This window comes from Oryctolagus cuniculus, chromosome 9, assembly GCF_964237555.1.
Source record: "Oryctolagus cuniculus chromosome 9, mOryCun1.1, whole genome shotgun sequence".
NCBI lineage: Eukaryota > Metazoa > Chordata > Mammalia > Lagomorpha > Leporidae > Oryctolagus > Oryctolagus cuniculus.
In genome coordinates this window covers 69,007,788-69,028,662 of record NC_091440.1, presented here as the reverse complement: position 1 = coordinate 69,028,662, position 20,875 = coordinate 69,007,788, and the positions used below count along the sequence as shown (strand labels likewise).

Sequence of the window (20,875 nt, the reverse complement as noted above, 5' to 3'; positions counted from 1 at the left end):
GAGTACGTTGTTATTTCTGTCATTTGAAAATTATGGCCATTATTTTCTTATTCTTTTTTTAGAAAACTATTATCCAGTGACAGAAACCCACCAATTGATGACCTAATAAAATCTGGGATTTTACCAATTCTGGTCAAATGTCTAGAAAGGGATGATAAGTAAGTATGGATTTGACTCCCTTCCCTTTTTTCCAGTTAACTTAAAATTTAGAATTGTTATGTAACCTGTGGATTCAATTTGGTGTTGCGTTTTTTGTTTTTCAGTTCTCATGCATTTCACTGTTATTTTCTTACTTTGTGATCATAGTCAGCAGACCTAAAATGCTTTTCTTTTTAGTTTCTAAAGTGTGTGTATATGTCTATATATACACACATATATATATATATGTATGTGTTTTAATTTAATATATTTTTAGGAAATATTTAGCTTCTGTTTATTGTCTATTCTAGTTTATATAAAATATTTATAATATTTACTTGTTAGGGTTTTTTATCAGTAATATTTTATAACAACTCAAATAGCATTTGAGTCACTCTTTGCTTATGAGTCTATATATAGATTAACCTCATGGCTGAGTCAACATAAATTGTTTCCAGAACTAAGTGGCCCTTTCTTATCCTGGGAATATTCCAGCCTACTGCTCATCTTTTATGTAGTCTTTAACATAACTCCAGCCATGATTACTTATCCAATCTCATGCTTTTTGTTTGAGTTAAATTAAGAATAAAGGGGATGTTTATAATTATGCTGAAGAAAAGAGTAAAAACACCACTTAATATCTTAGGAACTTTGAGGTACTGGCCTCATTTCCATCTGTATTTAGAGATAGCTGGTATCATCTCTTAAACTTCATCAATTTGAATTAACTGGGGAGAATGTAAGTTTGAAATCCAGAATACTCAAACAAGTGCTGTATTTTGCATTTAAGAGCATTTAGAATGAAACTTGAGACAGTTTGCTAGATGTTGTTCAAGGACTTTTCAAGTGACTAGATAGTAATAGTGCTGTAGAAATGTCACCAGTAAGGGTTTTTAGCCTGTAAAAATACCTGCTGCTTGCATTGTGTGCAGCAACCCTTTTCAGCCCCCTCCCCCCAGGCCCTTAGCACTGTTTTGTTCTATCGTGTGTATTTTCTGTAACTCAGTTAACAGAGGTAAGTTTTGTTTCAGCTACTTACAAATGAAATTCTAGGGGCTGGCGCCGTGCTCACTTGGTTAATCCTCCGCCTGCGGCACCAGCATCCCATATGGGCACCAGGTTCTAATCCCAGTTGCTCCTCTTCCAGTCCAGCTCTCTGCTGTGGCCCAGGAAGGCAGTGGAGGATGGCCCAAATGATTGGGCCCCTGCACCTGCATGGGAGACCAGGAGGAAGCACCTGGCTCCTGGCTTCAGATCAGCGCAGCACCAGTCGTAGCGGCCATTTGGGGGGTGAACCAACGGAAGGAAGACCTTTCTCTCTCTCTGTCTGTAACTCTACCTGTCAAAAATAAAAAATAAAAAAAGATGAAATTCTATCCTACCTCTTTTATTTGGAGCCTCCTTTTTGTTCTTGGTTGTCATTTCTCCTTTTTTTCCTTTCTTCCTTTTCTACTCTTTCACCTAGACTCATTTATGAGTATTTTTCATATATAGCATGTGTACAGAAAAATAATACAGCTTAATGAATAATTATAAAGCACAGACCTGTAGAAAGCAAGAATAGAAAATTGTTGGGAACTTAGATCTGAGTTATGAATTTGTCAGGGGAAGTTGTGTTATAGTGTAAAAGACTGTAGACTTCAAAGCTTAATAGACTCTGGTTTAAATTCAGGGTTTGCCATTGACCAAAACCCAAGTGGCTTTTGAGCCTTAGATACCTCATGTATAAAAATTAAGTTGTGGGGCTGGCACTGTGGCTTAGCAGGTAAAGCCTCAGCCTGTAGTGCCAGCATCCCATACTGGTGCTGGTTCGACTCCTGCTGCTCCACTTCTGATCCAGCTCTCTGCCATGGCCTGAGAAAGCAGTGGAGAGTGGTCCAAGTCCTTCGGCCCCCTGCACCTGCGTGGGAGACTGGGAAGAGGCTCCTGGCTCCTGGCTTTGGATGGGCCCAGCTCTGATCATTGCGGTCTTTTAGGGAGTGAATCCGTGGATGAAAGACCTCTTTCTCTCTCTCTTCCTGTGCCTCTCTGTAACTCTGCCTTTCAAATAAATAAATAAATCTTTTAAAAAAATTAAGTTGTTGTAAGGAATGGAAATGTTATGTACAAAATACTCTTTACAATACACTTAGGTTTATTTATTATTCACATTGCATCACTTTTTTGTACTATGTTTTCTCATGGCATATTGGAAGACTTTCTCTGGTGTTCTAATTATAGTTTCTTTCTTGTTTCCATTTTCCAACTCCTCTTGCCTTTTCATGCCAGACCAATAGCCTGCATAGCTCTCCTTCTAGTCTAAGACAACACTGATCTTGTTGTCCTTTCACTTCTCTTCTGCTTCTGATACTTTCTTGTCCCTTGCCTTCAGCCAGAATCCATCCTGTAGTTCTCACCTGCTGTTCCATTTTTCATCTTTGCTTTTTAACCTGCAGCATATATTTTCCATCCTCATACCTTGCAGTATGTGTTTATTCTCCTTAGAACCTTTCCTCCCTGGAGCTCTTTAACCTTTTAATAGTGGCAGCTTTACTTTCTTTCTTCAGTATTTACAGACTTTTCTTCCAATTTCTTAACCTTTGACTTTCTGAGTTTTTGCTGACTATCTTGGTATTCTGCTTAAGGAAATTATATTCTTTCATCTGACTATTCTGACTCAACGTAAGTAATTCCCCCCCCCCCTTTTTTTTTTGACAGGCAGAGTTAGAGAGAGAGACAGAGAGAAAAGTCTTCCTTTTCCATTGGTTCACCCCCGAAATGGCCACTATGGCCGGTGTGCTGCGCCGATCCGAAGCCAGGAACCAGGTGCTTCCTCCTGGTCTCCCATGCGGGTGCAGGGCCCAAGCACTTGGGCCATCCTCCACTGCACTCCCTGGTCACAGCAGAGAGCTGGACTGAAGAAGAGCAACTGGAACTAGAACCCAGGGTGCTGGCGCCACAAGTGGAGGATTAGCCAAGTGAGCTGCGGCGCCGGCCCCTTTTTTTTTTTTTTAAAAAAAAAGACTTACTTATTTATTTGAAAGAGTTACAGAGAGGCAGAGGCAGAGAGAGAGGTCTTACATCTGCTGGGTCACACCCCAAATGGCCCAGTGGCCAGAGCTGGGCCCAGACGGAGCCTGGAGCTTCTTCCAGTCTCCCATGTGGGTGCAGGGGTCCAAGCATTTGGGCCATCTTTTACTGCTTTCCCAGGCCATAGAAGACAGCTGGATTGAAAGTGGAGCAGCTGGGACTCAAACAGGTGCCTGTAAAATATGCTGGCACTGCAGACCAGGGCTTTAACCTCCCTGTGCCACAGCATCAGCCTCAAGTAATTTCCTTTTTAATAGATCTCTTTAACTTTTTTTGTCCATTCTGCATATAGTTGACTCTAATATTATTTTCTTTATTATTATTTTCATAGCACCCTATAATTAGTAGAACAAATGCCAAATTTTAAAGCCTAAGACTTGAAAAACACTCCTTACTCCCCTCTTCCTCCCCACCCCCACCCCACCCCACCACCCACAACACACACGCACACACTCCTGTTACATTTTGGAATTATCTCCTTGGCTCTTTTGATCTATTTCCTGTCATCCATACAAGTGATCATTTCACTCATGATCTTTTTTTGTTCACCACCCCGTCAATGCCTGCCTTGTAAAATCTATTTTTGAAAGCTTAATTCAGTTTTCACTGTCTTTGTGAGGTCTTCCATCACTATCCAGAATTATGAGGGTGCTTCAGAATTTTATAAATACGAGTTTATTTTGCTGGAAAAATCATTTTGAATTCTATGAATATTTTTAGCAATATCATTTAAGTGAGATGGTGAGGGTCTCATTGATACCAGAAGTGATTCTATAAGTGCAAGAAATGTTTAGGAGGTAAAATTGACGTGATTCATCTGTTAGATACAGTGCCTGTGGGAATGAAAGAAGTCAAAGAGAATAATGACTAGTTATAAATTGCCACTACCAGTGGATCTAAAGGAGTGAGCTTACAGTGACTGGCTTTGGGAACCAGTAAGATACACAGGTAGAGATGTCCAGCAGGCAGTTGGATATAACAAGGTACAATCCAAGGACAGCGTAAGCCATAGGGATAGCCATGTAGGTCTGAGGTTTATAAATTTTAAGTGATAGTTATGTGCTGAAGAGATGTTTTAACTGTTTTTTGTTTATGTGTTTACAGCCCATCATTACAGTTTGAAGCTGCTTGGGCACTAACTAATATAGCATCAGGAACTTCTGCACAGACTCAAGCTGTTGTGCAGTCTAGTAAGTAAATTAAAGTCTTCATTCTTGGAATTTTCTTTTATGATGGTAAGGAAGTGGAGTTTTAATAAAGACTGAATTTTATGTAACATTTTTAAACTGGTGAATTTAACAAGTCTTTTTCTATGATTGCTTTTTTCCAAACAGTTATCATTAACTAATTTCAGTTATAGTCACTGGTGCCGGCTTTGTGGCATAGAGGGTAAGACAACTGCCTACAACATTAGGCAAATGTGAGTACAAGTTCATGTCCCAGCTGCTCCACTTCTGATTTGATTTCCTGCTAGTAGCTTGGGAAAGCACTGGAAGATGACCCAAGTACTTAGGGCCCCTGCCACCCCTGTGGGAGACCCAGATGAGGCTTCTGGGTCCTGGCTTTGATTTGGCCCAGCACTGGCCATTGTGGCCATCTTTAAATCCAGTGGATAGAAGATCTCTCTCTCTCTCTCTCTCTCCCCCCACCTTTCTCTGTAACTCTTTCAAAATAAATAAATGAGATTTTAAAAAAAATTATGGTTACTAAAAAGGGAGTGGAGTTTTATCTTTTAATTATATACATATATATAATTTTAATATATGTTTATATATTTAATATATAATGTATACATTATATATTATATAATATATATTATATTAACTAATATATAATTTCTATGTTATATAATATATATTTAATATATACTGTTTTAAATTTCTATTTCTAGTTCCTTCAGAGTGCTGAGTGGTTTATATCTTTAGGCTTATAACATATATATTTTTATAATTTTTCTTACCTTAAGATAGACTGGTAATTATTTGTGTATGGACCAAAGCTGACACATGCTCTTTGAAAAAACCCTAGATATCACCAAGTATGTTGTTTTTACAGTGTGAGACTTTAGGTAGTAAGCAAGGTGATTTTAAGTAGTATTTGATAAAGCAATGAAGTTATATTGAATCATGTAGTAAGAATATTATTCTCTTTAAACTCTTTTTCAGATATTTCAATAAGAAATGTCTAAGAAAGTTTCTAGTTCGGTGTTAACAAAAAGGGAACAAATTTTAGATTGGGACTTTGAATAGAAACTAGTTACGCAGAGTTTAATAACAATGGTTTATTTTTATTATTTATTTCTTGGTTATCTCTTTGTGGTAAGTGATACTGGTCTCTTTTCTATAGAAGTGATAAGTAAAAAAATAAGTTAAAAATGTGAGTCACTTAAAACCCTCATTGTTGATGGGAATGTAAAATGGTGTAGTCATTTCTCAAAAGGTTAAACAGAGTTACCATATGACCCACAGATCTACTCCTGGGTGAAACCAAGAGATAGGAAAACATGTCCACATATATTAAAAACATTGGTATTTATAGTAATCCAAATATCCATTAACTGAGATTAACAAAATGTGGATAACAGTGGGATACAATTTCAGCAATAAAAAAAATAGTGAATTTCTGATATGTGCTGCAACATGGATGAACCTGGAAAACTTTATAGTAAGTGGAAGAAACCAGACACAAAAACCCTTGTAGATTATGATGTCATTTATATGAGATGTGTAGGGCTAGGGGAGTGCATAACAGAAGAGTAAGTTGGGGGGCACCTGTCAGGGGCATGGAGTTGCTTTTGGGGGTGATAAAATGTTGTAAAATAAGTTTGTGACAGTGCACAACTCTGGAAGTACTAAAAATAATTGACTTATCCATTGAAATAACTTCTGTTGCACATATTTTGTCTAAATAAAGCTGTTAACAGTGTAAACCATGGTAGGCATTGTGGCATAGTGGGTTAAGCCACTGGTTGGGACACTGTGTCACATGTTGTAGTGCTGGCTCTGGTTCCAGCTGGTCAGCTTCCCATTCGACTCTCTGCTAATGCACACTGCAGGGCAGCAGTTCAGGTGGGAGCTCAAGTGCTTGTGTTCCTGCCGCTCACATAGGAGTCCACGGTGGAGTTCCAGGCTCTTGGCTTTGGCCTAGCCCAGACCTGGCTGTTGTGCTCATTTGAGAAGTAAGCCAGCGGGTGGGAAATCTCTATCTGTCTTTGCCTCTGTCGCTCTGCTTTTCAAGTAGATGAAAATAAGTCAATTTTTTAAACTGTGCATCAATTTTAATAAGAAAGTTAGATAATACAGGTATGGCATAAAACCCTGGAGGTAGTATACAATTGAAATTAAGAAAGTGTTCTTGGAAATAGGTGTAATGTGTAAGTTGTGTGAAGAGTAAGGATTATAATGACAAACTATTGTAAAATGCAAAAAGACTCGATGTGACATTAATCAGTCCTTTGGGTAATCCCATCTCAGGAATTGAAATTAATTGACCAAAGTATTACACAGTAAGTTACTTTTTTTTTTTTTATGAATTAGCAGCCTTTAGATACTATCAGTTCATGTGTTGCTTAACTATCACTAGAGGAAAAATACTGAAATTGATCATTTTTAGGGTAAAGATATTCACCATATTTATTCTTTCAGTGAACTGTAATTGGGCAACCACTTATACAATGTGTCAGGCTTTGTGTATTTTATCAGCATATTAAGGCTTAACTGTATAAACTCATCAGAATTTTTTTTCAATATAAATATTCATTTTTCTTTTATTACAGATGCAGTACCTCTTTTTCTGAGACTTCTCCATTCACCACATCAAAATGTTTGTGAACAAGCAGTGTGGGCTTTGGGAAACATCATAGGTAAGTCCATTCAGGAGTGAAAAGACTACAATTAAGAATCTTAATTAACTTTTTCCTTACATTGGCATAGCCATTACACACTATGTTTCCTCTGAACTTAATGTGAGCTGATTATCTTTTTGCCATATAAATACGAACTTAAGGTGATGCCTCTCTGAAAAATATATACATTTGCTATCAGTATTGGTAGGTTAAATTTGTGTTCCCCAAATCAAAATCTGGAGAAACAACACTTTGACTAATGGTGAGGAAACATAGAGAACATCAATGTCCCAACATGAGCCATTGCATACATTTCAGACTTTCTCATCCTGAATGTAATTTTTTTTAAATACAATTTTCATTTCTGTAGGTGATGGTCCTCAATGTAGAGATTATGTCATATCACTGGGAGTTGTCAAACCTCTTCTGTCCTTCATCAATCCCTCCATTCCCATCACCTTCCTTCGGAACGTCACATGGGTCATTGTCAATCTCTGCAGGAATAAGGATCCCCCACCGCCTATGGAGACAGTTCAGGAGGTAAATGAAGAATTGTAAAGGCCAGATTTTCCCTATGTTTATGCTGTAGGTATTCATGCACAGGAAATGAAATAACACATACACTGATTTCATTGCAGGTGACATGCCATATTTAATTACTCCTGTGAAATAAATTTGAATGTCATGTGGTACCTGAAAGAATGTCAGTCTTCGTAATGCTTACTTTCCAATGATCTTTGTCAAAAAGAAACTTTGTAAAAAATCCAAACAGAAAAAATATAAAAGGAGAAAAAAAATTCTAAAATGTTCTGACTGCATTGCATTCATTGATGGTTTAATGCTTAAAAAAAAGTAAATAAATAAGGGGTTGCTACATATAAAACTAGTATACTTACTATAAACAAATGTTCTTGAGTAAATTTGCCTTAAATTCAGTTGATTTCTGACAAAATTAATGTTCTTAAAGTGTGATACATTTTGTATTAAATCTGCTAATTAAAATGGTAAAATCACTCCTGTGTACATGTAATAGGTAAATAGATCTGCCTATTTTGAGTTTTAAAACACTCACCTAACTTTTATTTGTTTGACTATGTAGAGACTTGTTGACTCTATGTCTTTATGAGCCATAGCTTTTAGCCAGAGTTTGCTATCTTTGGTTGTTATGCATAGGTATGCAATGTGATTCCCTCTGCTCTCTCCCTCCCAGATCTTAAAAAGAGATTTGTAAGCTTTGAATTCAACAACCAAAGCTTTATGTTGTATTTCTTAATTTCATGACTAAAGCTGAAGTTAGAGTCTTTAATGTGACTCAAGTAGCTCATTAAATAAAACCTTATTTTTACTTTTAATCAGGTAAGTGAGACAATGATGATTAGTTTTTCCTAAATAGCTGTAACTATGTACTTGCATCTCCATTCTTCCTCCTTAACATAAGTCATAAAGAAGTTCATTGAAAACGAATGTTTTTTCTTTAAGGTACATTAATCTTTGCCAGATTTGTTTGAATGTTCTAATTGAACATTTAAAACATGCTTTTGGCTTTTCCAAACTTAATTTATCAGATTTTTATCTTCCTAATAGACAAATTTAACATTGCCTTTCTTGCCCTACAAACAGTATTTAACTGCTTTTTCTGTCATGGTTGTTTAGTTTGACAAATACATAGTTATCATTTCTAGTGTTACCTATTGTTTATCTTCTTTCCTCAGATTTTACCAGCTTTATGTGTCCTCATATACCATACGGACATAAATGTAAGTAAAGCAGATTTTGCTCTTAATGGGACTGGAAGGGTTTTTAAATAATTTTCAGTATGTATTTTATCAACTTGTCAAACTTCTACAGTTTCTCAGTAATTCTCAAAAATAGGATAAAGGTTAAAGTAGCCTCATAGTGCATGTAATACAGGCAACAAAAATACTAACATTAGAGAAGTTATCACATGTACTTTATTAATTCATTTCATTGTTAAGTAGTGGGTTTTTGTTGTTGGTTTTTTGTTTTGTTTTCTTTTTTGACAGGCAGAGTTAGACAGTGAGAGACAGAGACAGAGACAGAGAGAAAGGTCTTCCTTCCGTTGGTTCACCCCCCAAATGGCTGCTACAGCCAGTGCGCTGCGCTGATCTGAAGCCAGGAGCCAGGTGCTTCCTCCTGGTCTCCCATGCAGGTGCAGGGCCCAAGCATTTGGGCCATCCTCCACTGCCTTCCTGGGCCACAGCAGAGAGCTGGACTGGAAGAGGAGCAACCGGGATGTAATCCGGTGCCCTGACCGGGACTAGAACCCAGGGTGCCGGCGCTGCAGGCAGAGGATTAGCCTAGTGAGCCGCGGCGCCAGCTAAGTAGTTTTTTTTTTTTTTTTAAGATTTATTTATTTGCTTGAAAGGCAGAGTTACAGAGGCAGAGAGACAGAGGTCTTCCATTTGCTGGTTCACTCCCTAGATCGCTGCAACAGCCGGAGCTGCACCCACCCGAAGCCAGGAGCTTCTTCCAGGTCACTCACACAAGTGCAGGGGCCCAAGGACTTGAGCCATCTTCTACTGCTTTCCCAGGCCATAGCACAGAGCTGGATCGGAAGTGGAGCAACCAGGACTCAAACCGGTGCCCATATGGGATGCCGACACTACATATGGCAGCCCTACCCAGTATGCCACAGCACCAGTCCCTGTCGCTGATTTTTATTTATTTATTTGAAAGGCAGGATAACAAAAAGAGAGAGACAGACATCTTCCATCCTCTGGTTTACTCCCCAAGTGCCTACAACAGCCAGGGCTGGGCCAGGCCAAAGCCAGGAGCTAGGAACTTAATCGGGATCTCCCAAGTGCATTTGCTGGAAACTACCCAAGGCATTCCCACATGGGACATGGGTATACCAAGTGATGGCTTAATTTGCTGTGCCACAATTCCCACCCAGTTTTAATGATTTTATATGGTATTTTTTTATTCCTGTTACCTGTACAATGATCAATGGAGCTTATTCCATTTTTTCTCAGCTCATACTCTCATTTTTGAATCTTTAGGTTTATGTTTTTTGCCACACTTGGGACATTTTTCACCATTGTTTCTTCAAATATTTTTTCCAGTTCCGCTTATTAGAAGGGGCCCGGATGGCATTTGTTAGATCTAATGATATTGTGCTAAAAGTTCCTGAGGCTCTGTTCATTTTCATCTTTTCATTCCTTCTTTTTCTATTACTAAGATCGGATGGCTTTTATTGCTCTGAGTTTGAGTTCATTGATTTTTTTCCCCTGTATTTTTTTCTTTTCTGAAACTGCCTACCTTTGGTTTAGATATATTCATAATTGCTCACTGAAGCATTTGTTTGATAGTTATTTGAAAGTCCTTGTCCAGTGTCCTATGTCATTTCTGGGTTGGCGTCTGTTGATTGCCTTTCCTCTTTTGTGTTGAGATTTTTTCTGACTCTTGATATGGTAGTAGTTTTCAGTGTGGCTGTATGTTTGAGGTGTTAGGTTGTCTGACTGTGGTTTCTGTGTAAATCTTGTTACCTGTAACTGCCAGAGTGGTTGGTAGCCAGGCTTTGTTCACACCTACGCACCTGTATACCCCTGGCTGGGAGACCTTCTCACTGCCACATGGAGTAGTAAATGAACTCTACTCTTAGGCATAGCTTTTGCCCTCTCATTTTTTAAGTTGAAATATTTTTCCAGCCCTTGATCTACGATCAGATGTATTAAATGCTCACCATCAGACTCCCACTGACGTTTCCTCAGTCATTTGTTAGATGAAAGAAGCTTATACTCTAGTAAGGTTTTGGATAAAGGTAGAGCTAATGTTTTTGGCTTTGCAGGGTACAGTTTTGTGTGCCCCCCCCACCCCGCTCTTTTAAGATTTATTTATTTATTTGAAAGGCAGAGTTAGAGAGATTGATCTTCCAGCTGCTGGTTCACTCTCCAAATGGCTGCAGTGGCCGGAGCTGGGCTGATCTGAAGCCAGTATCCAGGAACTTCCGGATCTCCCACATGGGTTCAGGGGCCCAAGCACTTGGGCTGTCTTCCGCTGCCTTCCCAAGCACATTAACAGGGAGCTGAATTGGAAGTGGAGCAGCTGGGACTCCGACTGGCGCGATAAAGGATGCTGACACTGCAGGCCACAACATCAGCCCCCAGTCTCTGGCCTTCTGAGATAAACTCCTCACTCTTCTTTGAAGTCTCACACAGAGCTTAGGACAGGAGGTTCAAACAAAAACTAGAATTCATTTTTTTCTTTCCTTACAGGTAATTTGAAATTTCTAGTATTCTGACTTGCAGTAATGCTGAAGGCTTGGGTTGTATATGGTTTTATTTGCTCTTCTTATTTATATGCTTTTTTGAAGGATACATGATTTCAGGTGGCTGCTATTGTTCTAGGGCAGCAAAGTGTCAATAATACGAATCTTACATGAGACGAGGCTGGTGGTTGTATTCCTCTATGAAGACACCAAGGAAAGCCATGTACAAACTCCTTTATGTTGAATGAGTTCATGAAGTCTCTGAGCCTAGTTTTTTTTTTTTTTTTAAATAATTAATTATTTATTTATTTAAAAAGCAGAGATATTTATCTGTTTAGTTTTTAATAGTCTGCAAAGTTGAATTACTAAGCATTTGAAAATCAGTAGAATAGGTACATAATCTTTTTAGTGTCTTCTAGACTTGAAGTAGCATGTTGCATTGACCTCATTCTTTATATGTTTTCATGTCATTATTTGGTTTCTGACTTCGGGAGCGGAAAGAATTTCTGTTCTGCCTTTTTTCTTTTTTTGTTTTGTAAGATTTATTTGAAAGGCAGAGTGCCAGAGCAGGGAGAGAGAGAGAGAGATCTTTGATCCGCTGGTTCATTCTGCAAGGACAGCTGGGTTAGCATAGGTTGAAGCCATAAGCCAAGAATTCCATTTGGTCTGCTTCTTGGGAAGCAGAAATCCGACTATTTGGGCCATCACTGATACCTCCCACGGTCATTAGCAGGAAGCTGGATAGGAAGCCAAGACTGGTATCAAGCATTCTTATATGGGACACAGGTTTCCCAAACAGTGGCTTAACCTACTACACCACAACACCTGCCCCTCTGCCTATTTTTAAAATGATTTGTCTAATACATAAATGCTAAGATGGGATAAAAGTTGTCCCAGACTTCTATGTGTCAATTTTGTGCAGAGTGATCTGATACGGACTTTGAGAGAGGGTGTAAGGACCTACTACTTTCAGTAGATTGATATTTTTGTTTACATGCCGAAAGATAAAACTTGGTTACCTTTTCTGTCACCACTTCTGAGATATGTTCTGTAGTTTAGGCATTGAAACAAATACATGAACTGGATATTCTGCTTTCCTTCCTGTAGATTCTTGTAGACACTGTTTGGGCTCTATCATACTTGACAGATGGAGGTAATGAGCAGATACAGATGGTTATTGATTCTGGGGTTGTGCCATTTCTTGTGCCCCTTCTGAGCCACCAGGAAGTGAAAGTTCAAGTGAGTATTTTAAATCTTTTTTACTTGTATAGAATTATGGCTGCTATAATTAGTTAATTTATACAACTGTGCTTAAATTCTGTCTATAAACACTTATTTTCCAGATTTTTCCCATAGTCCCTTATGATGATTTTGTTGATTTCCAAATATTTGTCTCCCTCAGATTGTTTGCTGGATTTCAGACTCATAGCTAGTTGATTCTGACCATTTAGACATCCTCTGAGAAATCCTACAAGCTTTCCATTGTATTCCAACCAGACAAAATTGAAATGATCTTCTCCCATGAACCTGTTCCTCTTCCTGTATCCCCTTTCAGTGAATAGCGTGGTCTAAGTTAAAAACCCTGAATTCTTTTTTTATTTTACATTCCATTATCAAGTCTTTTATGATTATTATTTTTTGGTATAGCTTTCAAATCTGCCTCTCCTTACCTGTATTGAGCTGCTATTTAGTGCAAGATTCATGTTTTGTGTATTTTTTTATACTTCTGATAATTCTGATAGCTGCTACTGCCCTACTTCTGCTAAAGTGACTGCAGCTCTTCTTTTAACATCTTTTTGTGGTGCCAATTTAGTAATAGGTAAAAATTGCTGTTTAAAAATAAATATTTGGTTTTTATTTTAATTCCCCTCTTTTTAAATTTTTTGCAAGAATTTTCACATAGTTTCTCCATAAAGTTCCATTTTTTTCTTGTGGGATTGCTGTTTAAAATTCACAGCTGCTCAGTCTGCTTGATGCCTAGTCTGAGAATGAAGAAAGTGTTCATCGTTTACCCTTTGCGTTTTTACATTTTCTCAGAATTATGAAACACATTGACTCAGTTTCATCATAAACAAACAAACTTAGAGAACATTTTATCCCCACTCTAGACGGCAGCACTCAGAGCAGTTGGCAATATAGTGACCGGCACTGATGAGCAGACGCAGGTTGTTCTCAATTGTGATGTCCTGTCACACTTCCCAAATCTCTTATCACATCCGAAAGAGAAAATAAATAAGGTAAGACATGTAATGTCCTCATCATTATATTTCTTGTTTTTTGTTCACCTCGTTTTTAACTGTCCCCTTGTTTCTTTGATATTCATTTGACTAATTTTCTTCAAAACCACTGTAATTAAGATGAGAATTGTTTTAAATGCCATCTGTAATTGTTTCTTTGAACTTTTTTAAAATTTATTTGAGAGGCATGGTTTTTTGAACTTTAAATTTTTCCTCTAAGAGGTTCCCGGATTATCACAGAATAAAAAGTATTTTTAGATCAATTTTTTTTTTTTTTTTTTTTTTTTTTTTGACAGGCAGAGTGGACAGTGAGAGAGAGAGACAGAGAGAGAAAGGTCTTCCTTTGCCGCTGGTTCACCCTCCAATGGCCGCCGCTGCAGCCGGCGCACCGCGCTGATCCTGGCAGGAGCCAGGAGCCAGGTGCTTTTTCCTGGTCTCCCATGGGGTGCAGGGCCCAAGCACCTGGGCCATCCTCCACTGCACTCCCTGGCCATAGCAGAGAGCTGGCCTGGAAGAGGGGCAACCGGGACAGAATCCGGCGCCCCAACCGGGACTAGAACCCGGTGTGCCGGCGCCGCAAGGTGGAGGATTAGCCTATTGAGCCACGGCGCCGGCTCTCAATTTTTTTAATTAAAAAAATATTTATTGAGAATCAGTGATAAAGGGAGCACTTCCATCCCCTGATTGACTCCCCAGATGCCTTCTGAGGCTGAGGCTGAGCTGGGCTGAGCTGAAGCCAGGAGCTGGGAACTCAACCCAGGGCTCCCCCGTGGGTGGCAGGAACTCGTTTACTTGAGCCACCACTCTTGCCTCCCAGCATGTACATTAGCAGGAAGCTGGAGTCAGAAACTGGAGCTGCGTATTGAGACTCATATAGGATGCAGGTGTCTTAACTGATGTGTTAAGTGCTAGGCTTTATATTTAAATAGATTGAGGAGTAGACACAGCATTAAATTGGTAGCCCTAGGTGAGCGAGCATAGAAAATCTGCCACTGAAATGAATGGTATCCATTCTTTTTTTTTTTTTTAAGATTTATTTATTTATTTATTTGAAAGTCAGAGTTTACAGAGAGAAAAAGAGAGAGAGGTCTTCCATCCGATGGTTTGCTCCCCAAGTTGGCCTCAATGGCCAGAGCTGTGCTGATCCGAAGCCAGCACCCAGGAGCCAGGAGCTTCTTCCAGGTCTCCCATGTGGGTGCAGGGGCCCAAGGACTTTGGCCATCTTCTGCTGCTTTTCCAGGCCATCGCAGAGAGCTGGTTTGGAAGTGGAGCAGCCGAGTCCAGAACCGGCGCCCATATGGGATGCCAGCGCTTCAGGCCAGGGCGTTAACCTGCTGCGCCACAGCACCGGCCCAATGGTATCCATTCTTAAAGAGAGAATTTAATCTCCCTATAAAATTGAGATCTAAAGTGGAGATCCTAAATTCAAAGGTCATAAGAAACTGTTACTTTTTAAGATTTCAAACTTTATATATAAATCTATTGTTAATTTTGTAATACTTAATTCTTTTTATGTGTGGCTTTCTTCACATAGCGTATTTTCAGAATCATTCATTTTGTAGCATGTGTCAGAACTTCATTCCTTTCTTTTTATTTATTTATTTATTTGAGTGGTAGAGATAGAGAGAAGGAGAGACAGAAAATTCTTCCATCCACTGTTTCACTCCCCATGTGGCCACAATGGCTGGAATGGGCCAATCCGGAGTGAGGAGCTTCGCCCCGGTCTCTCACGTGGGTGCAGGGGTGCAAGCACTTGGACCATCCATCCTCTACTGCTTTCCCAGGCCATTAGCAGAGAATTGGCTCAGAAGAGGAGCAGCCAGGACACTAACTGGCACCCATATGGGATGCCAGCATTGAAGGCGGAGGCTTAGCCTACTGATCCATGGTGCTGGCCCCAATGTAGTTTTGTTTTTTTGTTTTTTTGTTTTTTTTGTTGTTTTTTTTGACAGGCAGAGTGGACAGTGAGAGAGAGAGACAGAGAGAAAGGTCTTCCTTTGCCATCGGTTCACCTTCCAATGGCCGCCGCGGCCAGCGCGCTGCGGCCGGTGCATCGTGCTGATCCGAAGCAGGAGCCAGGTGCTTCTCCTGGTCTCCCATGCAGGTGCAGGGCCCAAGGACTTGGGCCATCCTCCACTGCACTCCCGGGCCACAGCAGAGAGCTGGCCTGGAAGAGGGGCAACCGGGTCAGAATCCGGCGTGCCGACCTGGACTAGAACCTGGTGTGCCAGCGCCGCAAGGCGGAGGATTAGCCTAGTGAGCCACGGCGCCGGCCCTCAATGTAGTTTTATCTGCCTAAATTGCTGCCATTCCCCAAACAAAGCAGAATTGATCATTTCTTCCTCTGTTTCATAATTAAATATTAATTATCTAATAATTAAAATAGTTGCTTGACTATATTTTGACGGCTAGATTTTTAATGAAAAGAAGGTTGTCAAAAATCATTTATAGATACAGTTGTTCAGTGAAGATGATGAAACCAGAAACTTTGAGACTCTAGGCCAATTATTTTTTACTATAGAATTTTCCACAATATAAGGTGATTGTTATAGCTGAGTGTATCCATAATTGGAAACAGCTAAGAAATGAGGAAGCCAGATAGAAGTAAGTAGAGAGAGGTTTTGCTCTGTGATACAGTATGTCCTTAAATGAAAGTATCATAGGGGGAAAGGAATAAGTATGTATGAGATGCCTACTTGACTAATGGTAACTAATATTATAATACACCTATCTGTGGCTTGCAAGTCCTTTACGATTTGAATATTTGTATTCTATAAATACATCTTAGACTAGTTAGATGCTTAGTTTCTGTAGAATAGTTGAATTAGTATTTCTTGTGACTAAATGTTTGTAAAGCAAAGCAGCTTTATTTAACATAGTATTCAGAAATTCAATCTTATGTTTATTTCTGTCTTTCAGAGGGAGCTAATATAAAGAAATATAAGCTCCATAGAGATTTTTATGTTTTGTTTTCTCCTATATCATCATTCTCTAGAGAAATGCCTGGTGGCTAGTGGACTTACATATTATTGAATGATTAAGACCAGATATACGAGACCCAAATATTATAGATGGAAGTTTGCTTGTAACTCGCTTAAAATGAGAAGCTTTATATAACCTAATCCTTTTTAGATGCAGTCTCTTTAACATGGGCAGCTTTGTTACTGTGTATGTAAGATATCTTAAAATAAAAATATAAAAGCATTAAAGATATGATTTCTCTCATTAAAGTGACCTGTATTTTATTCAATTAGGAAGCAGTATGGTTCCTTTCCAACATAACAGCAGGCAACCAGCAACAAGTTCAAGCTGTAATAGATGCTGGATTAATCCCTATGATTATTCATCAGCTTGCTAAGGTCAGTTATATCATGAGTTCCTTCGTGTTTGCTTTGCTGTTACAACCAAGGCTTTTTGGACAAAGAATTCATTTTATGATTTCTTTTTTCAACCTTCAGGGGGACTTTGGAACACAAAAAGAAGCTGCTTGGGCAATTAGCAACTTAACAATAAGTGGCAGAAAAGATCAAGTGAGTTTGACAAAACTCTCATTTTAATAGTGGAAAATATACTATTATGATGTTTAGGAGTTGCAAATTGTTTTTAAGCTCTGTCCTGTGGCCTTTTTGGGGGCAAGGTAATTATGTAAATAAAAATGCTTCTCTTCTGTTGTCTAGGTTGAGTACCTTGTACAGCAGAACGTAATACCACCTTTCTGCAACTTACTGTCAGTAAAAGATTCTCAAGTTGTCCAGGTGGTTCTAGATGGTCTCAAAAACATCCTCATCATGGCTGGTGATGAAGCAAGCACAATAGCTGAAATAATAGAAGAATGTGGAGGTAAGAGTGGATTGATTGAAGACAAATCCTTAAGCACTAGAATTCTGAAATATTAGTTCCTTTAAGGTCAATTGATTAGAAAGAAAATTATTAGCATACAGTGTTGTTAAATGACTGAAGTATATTTCTCTTCTCTACTATTAGGATTCTAAGAAGATTTTCCAAAACACATTAGTCCATACTTTGTAAACATTGGTTGTGAAGGTCACTTTTCTAGAGATTGACATTGCTTTTTAATAGACACTATTACTCCTTTTTTTTTTTTTTTTTAAGATGTATTTATTTGAAAGGTAGCATTTGGGGCAGGGTAGTGGGAGGGTGAGTGGAGAGAGAGATTGTCCATCTGCTAGGCAATCTGAAGCCAGGAGCTTCTTCCACATGGATGCAGGGACACAGTATGTGGGCCATCTTCCACTGCTTTCCCAGGCGCATGAGCAGGGAGCTGGATTGGAAGTGGAGCAGCCAGGACTTGAACTGGTGCCCATATGGGATGCCAACACCACAGTCCCTCACTTAATCCACTATGCCACAGCACCAGCCCCGTCACTAATATTCCTTTTGAAGTCAGTGTATGGTAACAAATTAAAAGGTTTGCTGGGGGCAGTGCTGTGGCGTAGCTGTGAAGCCACAGCCTGCAGTGTTGGCATCCCATATGGATGCCGGTTCTACTTCCAATCCAGCTCTGTGCTATGGCCTGGGAAAGCAGTAGAAGATGGCCCAAGTCCTTGGGCCCCTGCACCTGCTTGGGAGACCCAGAAGAGGCTCCTGGCTTTGGATGGGCGCAGTTCCAGCCATTGTGGCCATTTGGGGAAAGAACCAGAGGATAGAAGACCTCTCTCTCTCTCTCTCTCCCCCTCCCTTTCCCTCTCCCTTTCCCTCTCCCTCTCCTCTCTCTGTGTAACTCTTTCAAATAAATAAATCTTTAAAAAAAAAAAAAGAAAATGAAAACAATAAAACAAAAATAAATGTGATAGTAATATTTCTAAAAAAAAAAAAAAAAAGCTTTGCTAACCACTGCAGTAGATAAAGCTTTGTTTAACCCAGCATTTCTCAAATTCTTTGATAATGAAACAATTTTTTGTTTGTTCTATCATGTAGTTTAATAGGCCCCACTTTGGGAAATACGGTTTCATACTGTTGGAAGAGGTTAATGGTTTCTGAGTCATCTAGATAGTTTGTTTCCATCTTCTCAGTTTAATGGTTTTTAGGTTTGCCACAACTGCCTGATTGAGTTAGTACTACAAAAATTATGTTGAAATTTTAGTGAGAGTGCTCGCTTCGGCAGCACATATACTAAAATTGGAACGATGTAGAGAAGATTAGCAAGAAGTTTTAATGAGAAAGAACTGTGATTTTGAAATACTGTATTATTCTCTGGTGATGAAATACAAAACATTTTTAAAAATCCTATTCTTAAAGGTACCTATTCAATAATGTCATGTTCTGTATTTTACATTTTACTGACTGCTTTGTAGGAATATTCTATCCATTTTTGAACAGAAAACAATTGCATCCTGGAATATTTAGTACAGATAGTGCTCTTTAGAGCAGGAAGAAATTATTCCAAGAATGTTAAGTCTTGTCCAAGGTGACAGAAATGTATAGTTAATAGAAGCAAAGTTGAAATCCATTTCTTCTTACATATTAATTCACTGTTTGTTACTGTTTTATGATGTTGCTTCTTTCTGTGAGAATAATAATTAGGATACATTTATTTAGGATTTTATGATATACTTTACATCCATTATCTTTGACAAATATTTTCCCTTTTTTCTGGTTTGTATAATACTATGTAAATGGGGAAAATACAGCTATAACCTAGTAAAAAAGACAGTTCAAGGAAGAATACTGCTAAAGTTTTAAATGTATAAACTTCAGCTTCTGATGCATGGAGTTAAGTGTATTGGAAATATATATGAAACCATTCTGTCATTATTGGTCTAAAAATTATTTCCCAAGTTTTATTGTAACTAGGTCATAAGAACCCTATTTACTTTTTTTAAAAAGAAGTTTTTAAAATTTAAAACTCTTTTCTTCTTTTTGTACCAGTTTTTGAGTTTCTAAAATGCTTTTATTTTTTTTTTTTTAAGTAATAGCATTCAGAAAGTAAAGAGGAAGACCCAAATTACTTTATGACATAGTATGATGACATTATAGCAGTCTGGAAAGACTTCAGATCTTACTGTCACTAATCTTCCCTATAACCTAAGTCTGTTGACATCTGTGTGCCACACTTTCATCTGTCAAATGGAGGGTTTGAGTTTTTCAGACTGCCTGCCTCAGGGACCAGGGTAACTCAAGAGCTTCTAAGGAAGAAGGAATTAGTGGCGTACTGGTCCCCAACCAGAGAAGCTCAGGTTTTTACCTGTTTTGTTTTTCTAATGACAAACTGTCATCTTTTGTGGGGTATAGGGGTGTCCAGAATTCCTTAGTATTTTCCATGATTAAAATGAGCACAGTTTTGATCATTGTCTCTTTAATTATTTTTATAAGGTTTGGAGAAAATTGAAGTTTTGCAGCAACATGAAAATGAAGACATTTATAAATTAGCATTTGAAATCATAGATCAGTATTTCTCTGGTGATGATGTAAGTATATATTAAAATATGTCTGCATATAAATTTGAACCTCTGTGAATTTAGTTTTCTTTTTATTTAAGGAAACGTAAGTTTTCTTAAATTTATATTCTATGTATATATACTTATGACTTACATTTATACTATATACTATTAAATACTCCAACCAGTAACTTCTTTTAAGTACTTTGAAAGTTCATTTTAAGATAAAATTATAGGCTGGCGCCACCGGCACACCAGGTTCTAGTCCCGGTCGGGGCGCTGGATTCTGTCTCGGCTGCCCCTCTTCCAGTCCAGCTCTCTGCTGTGGCTGGGGAGGGCAGTGGAGGATGGCTCAAGTCCTTGGGCCCTGCACCTGCATGGGAGACCAGGAGAAGCACCTGGCACCTGGCTCCTGGCTCCGGATCAGTGCGGTGCACCAGCCGCAGCGGCCATTGGAGGGTGAACCAACGGTAAAGGAAGACCTTTCTCTCTGTCTCACTGCCCACTCTGCCTGTCAAAAAAAAAAAGATAAAATTATAGAAAGTTCTTCAGGGGTTTTTCTACTTACTACTTTTTGAATTCTTTATTTAGTGGAGGATTAAGCTTGTGATTATAAAGTAAATTGAAAGTATATCTCACAAAAATTAAAAGGAAAATAAGAAAGGAAGGAGAGTGGGAAGTATCATTACATTCTTAAGCCGCATATATGAAATCTGTTCCCTTTATAAATAAATTTTAAAAAGAAGCAATTCTTGTTGCATTTAGAGTCTATTAACTGGGAATAAATAGAGATTATACAAATAATGTATAAATTGGTTAAATAAATCTACAGAGATACAAGAACTGAAGAAAGAGGCAGTTTTTAAATGTGTGTTCACTTTTGAGTTGTTATGTTTCTTAACAGAATTATTACTGGTTTACCCAAGTATGTTCATGTGGTTAAAGCATTCTTAGAAAATTC

General features: G+C 38.5%; 1 protein-coding gene and 1 non-coding gene across 2 annotated transcripts in view; both read left to right on the top strand.

The window, feature by feature from the left end:
* The window catches only part of KPNA3 (karyopherin subunit alpha 3), a 91,687-nt gene that overhangs the window by 68,165 nt on the left and 2,647 nt on the right, over positions 1 to 20,875 (top strand). Inside the window, exons 6-16 of the mRNA XM_051832277.2 lie at positions 63 to 158; positions 4,312 to 4,397; positions 6,983 to 7,069; positions 7,422 to 7,591; positions 8,764 to 8,808; positions 12,387 to 12,518; positions 13,388 to 13,516; positions 16,771 to 16,875; positions 16,975 to 17,046; positions 17,194 to 17,356; positions 19,850 to 19,944. Of these exons, the coding sequence (XP_051688237.1) occupies positions 63 to 158; positions 4,312 to 4,397; positions 6,983 to 7,069; positions 7,422 to 7,591; positions 8,764 to 8,808; positions 12,387 to 12,518; positions 13,388 to 13,516; positions 16,771 to 16,875; positions 16,975 to 17,046; positions 17,194 to 17,356; positions 19,850 to 19,944 (1,180 nt within the window). The remainder of the gene's footprint in view (positions 1 to 62; positions 159 to 4,311; positions 4,398 to 6,982; positions 7,070 to 7,421; positions 7,592 to 8,763; positions 8,809 to 12,386; positions 12,519 to 13,387; positions 13,517 to 16,770; positions 16,876 to 16,974; positions 17,047 to 17,193; positions 17,357 to 19,849; positions 19,945 to 20,875) is intronic.
* On the top strand, positions 18,626 to 18,732 carry LOC127487265 (U6 spliceosomal RNA). The gene has a single exon (XR_007913940.1). It is a non-coding gene; the product is annotated as a U6 spliceosomal RNA (small nuclear RNA).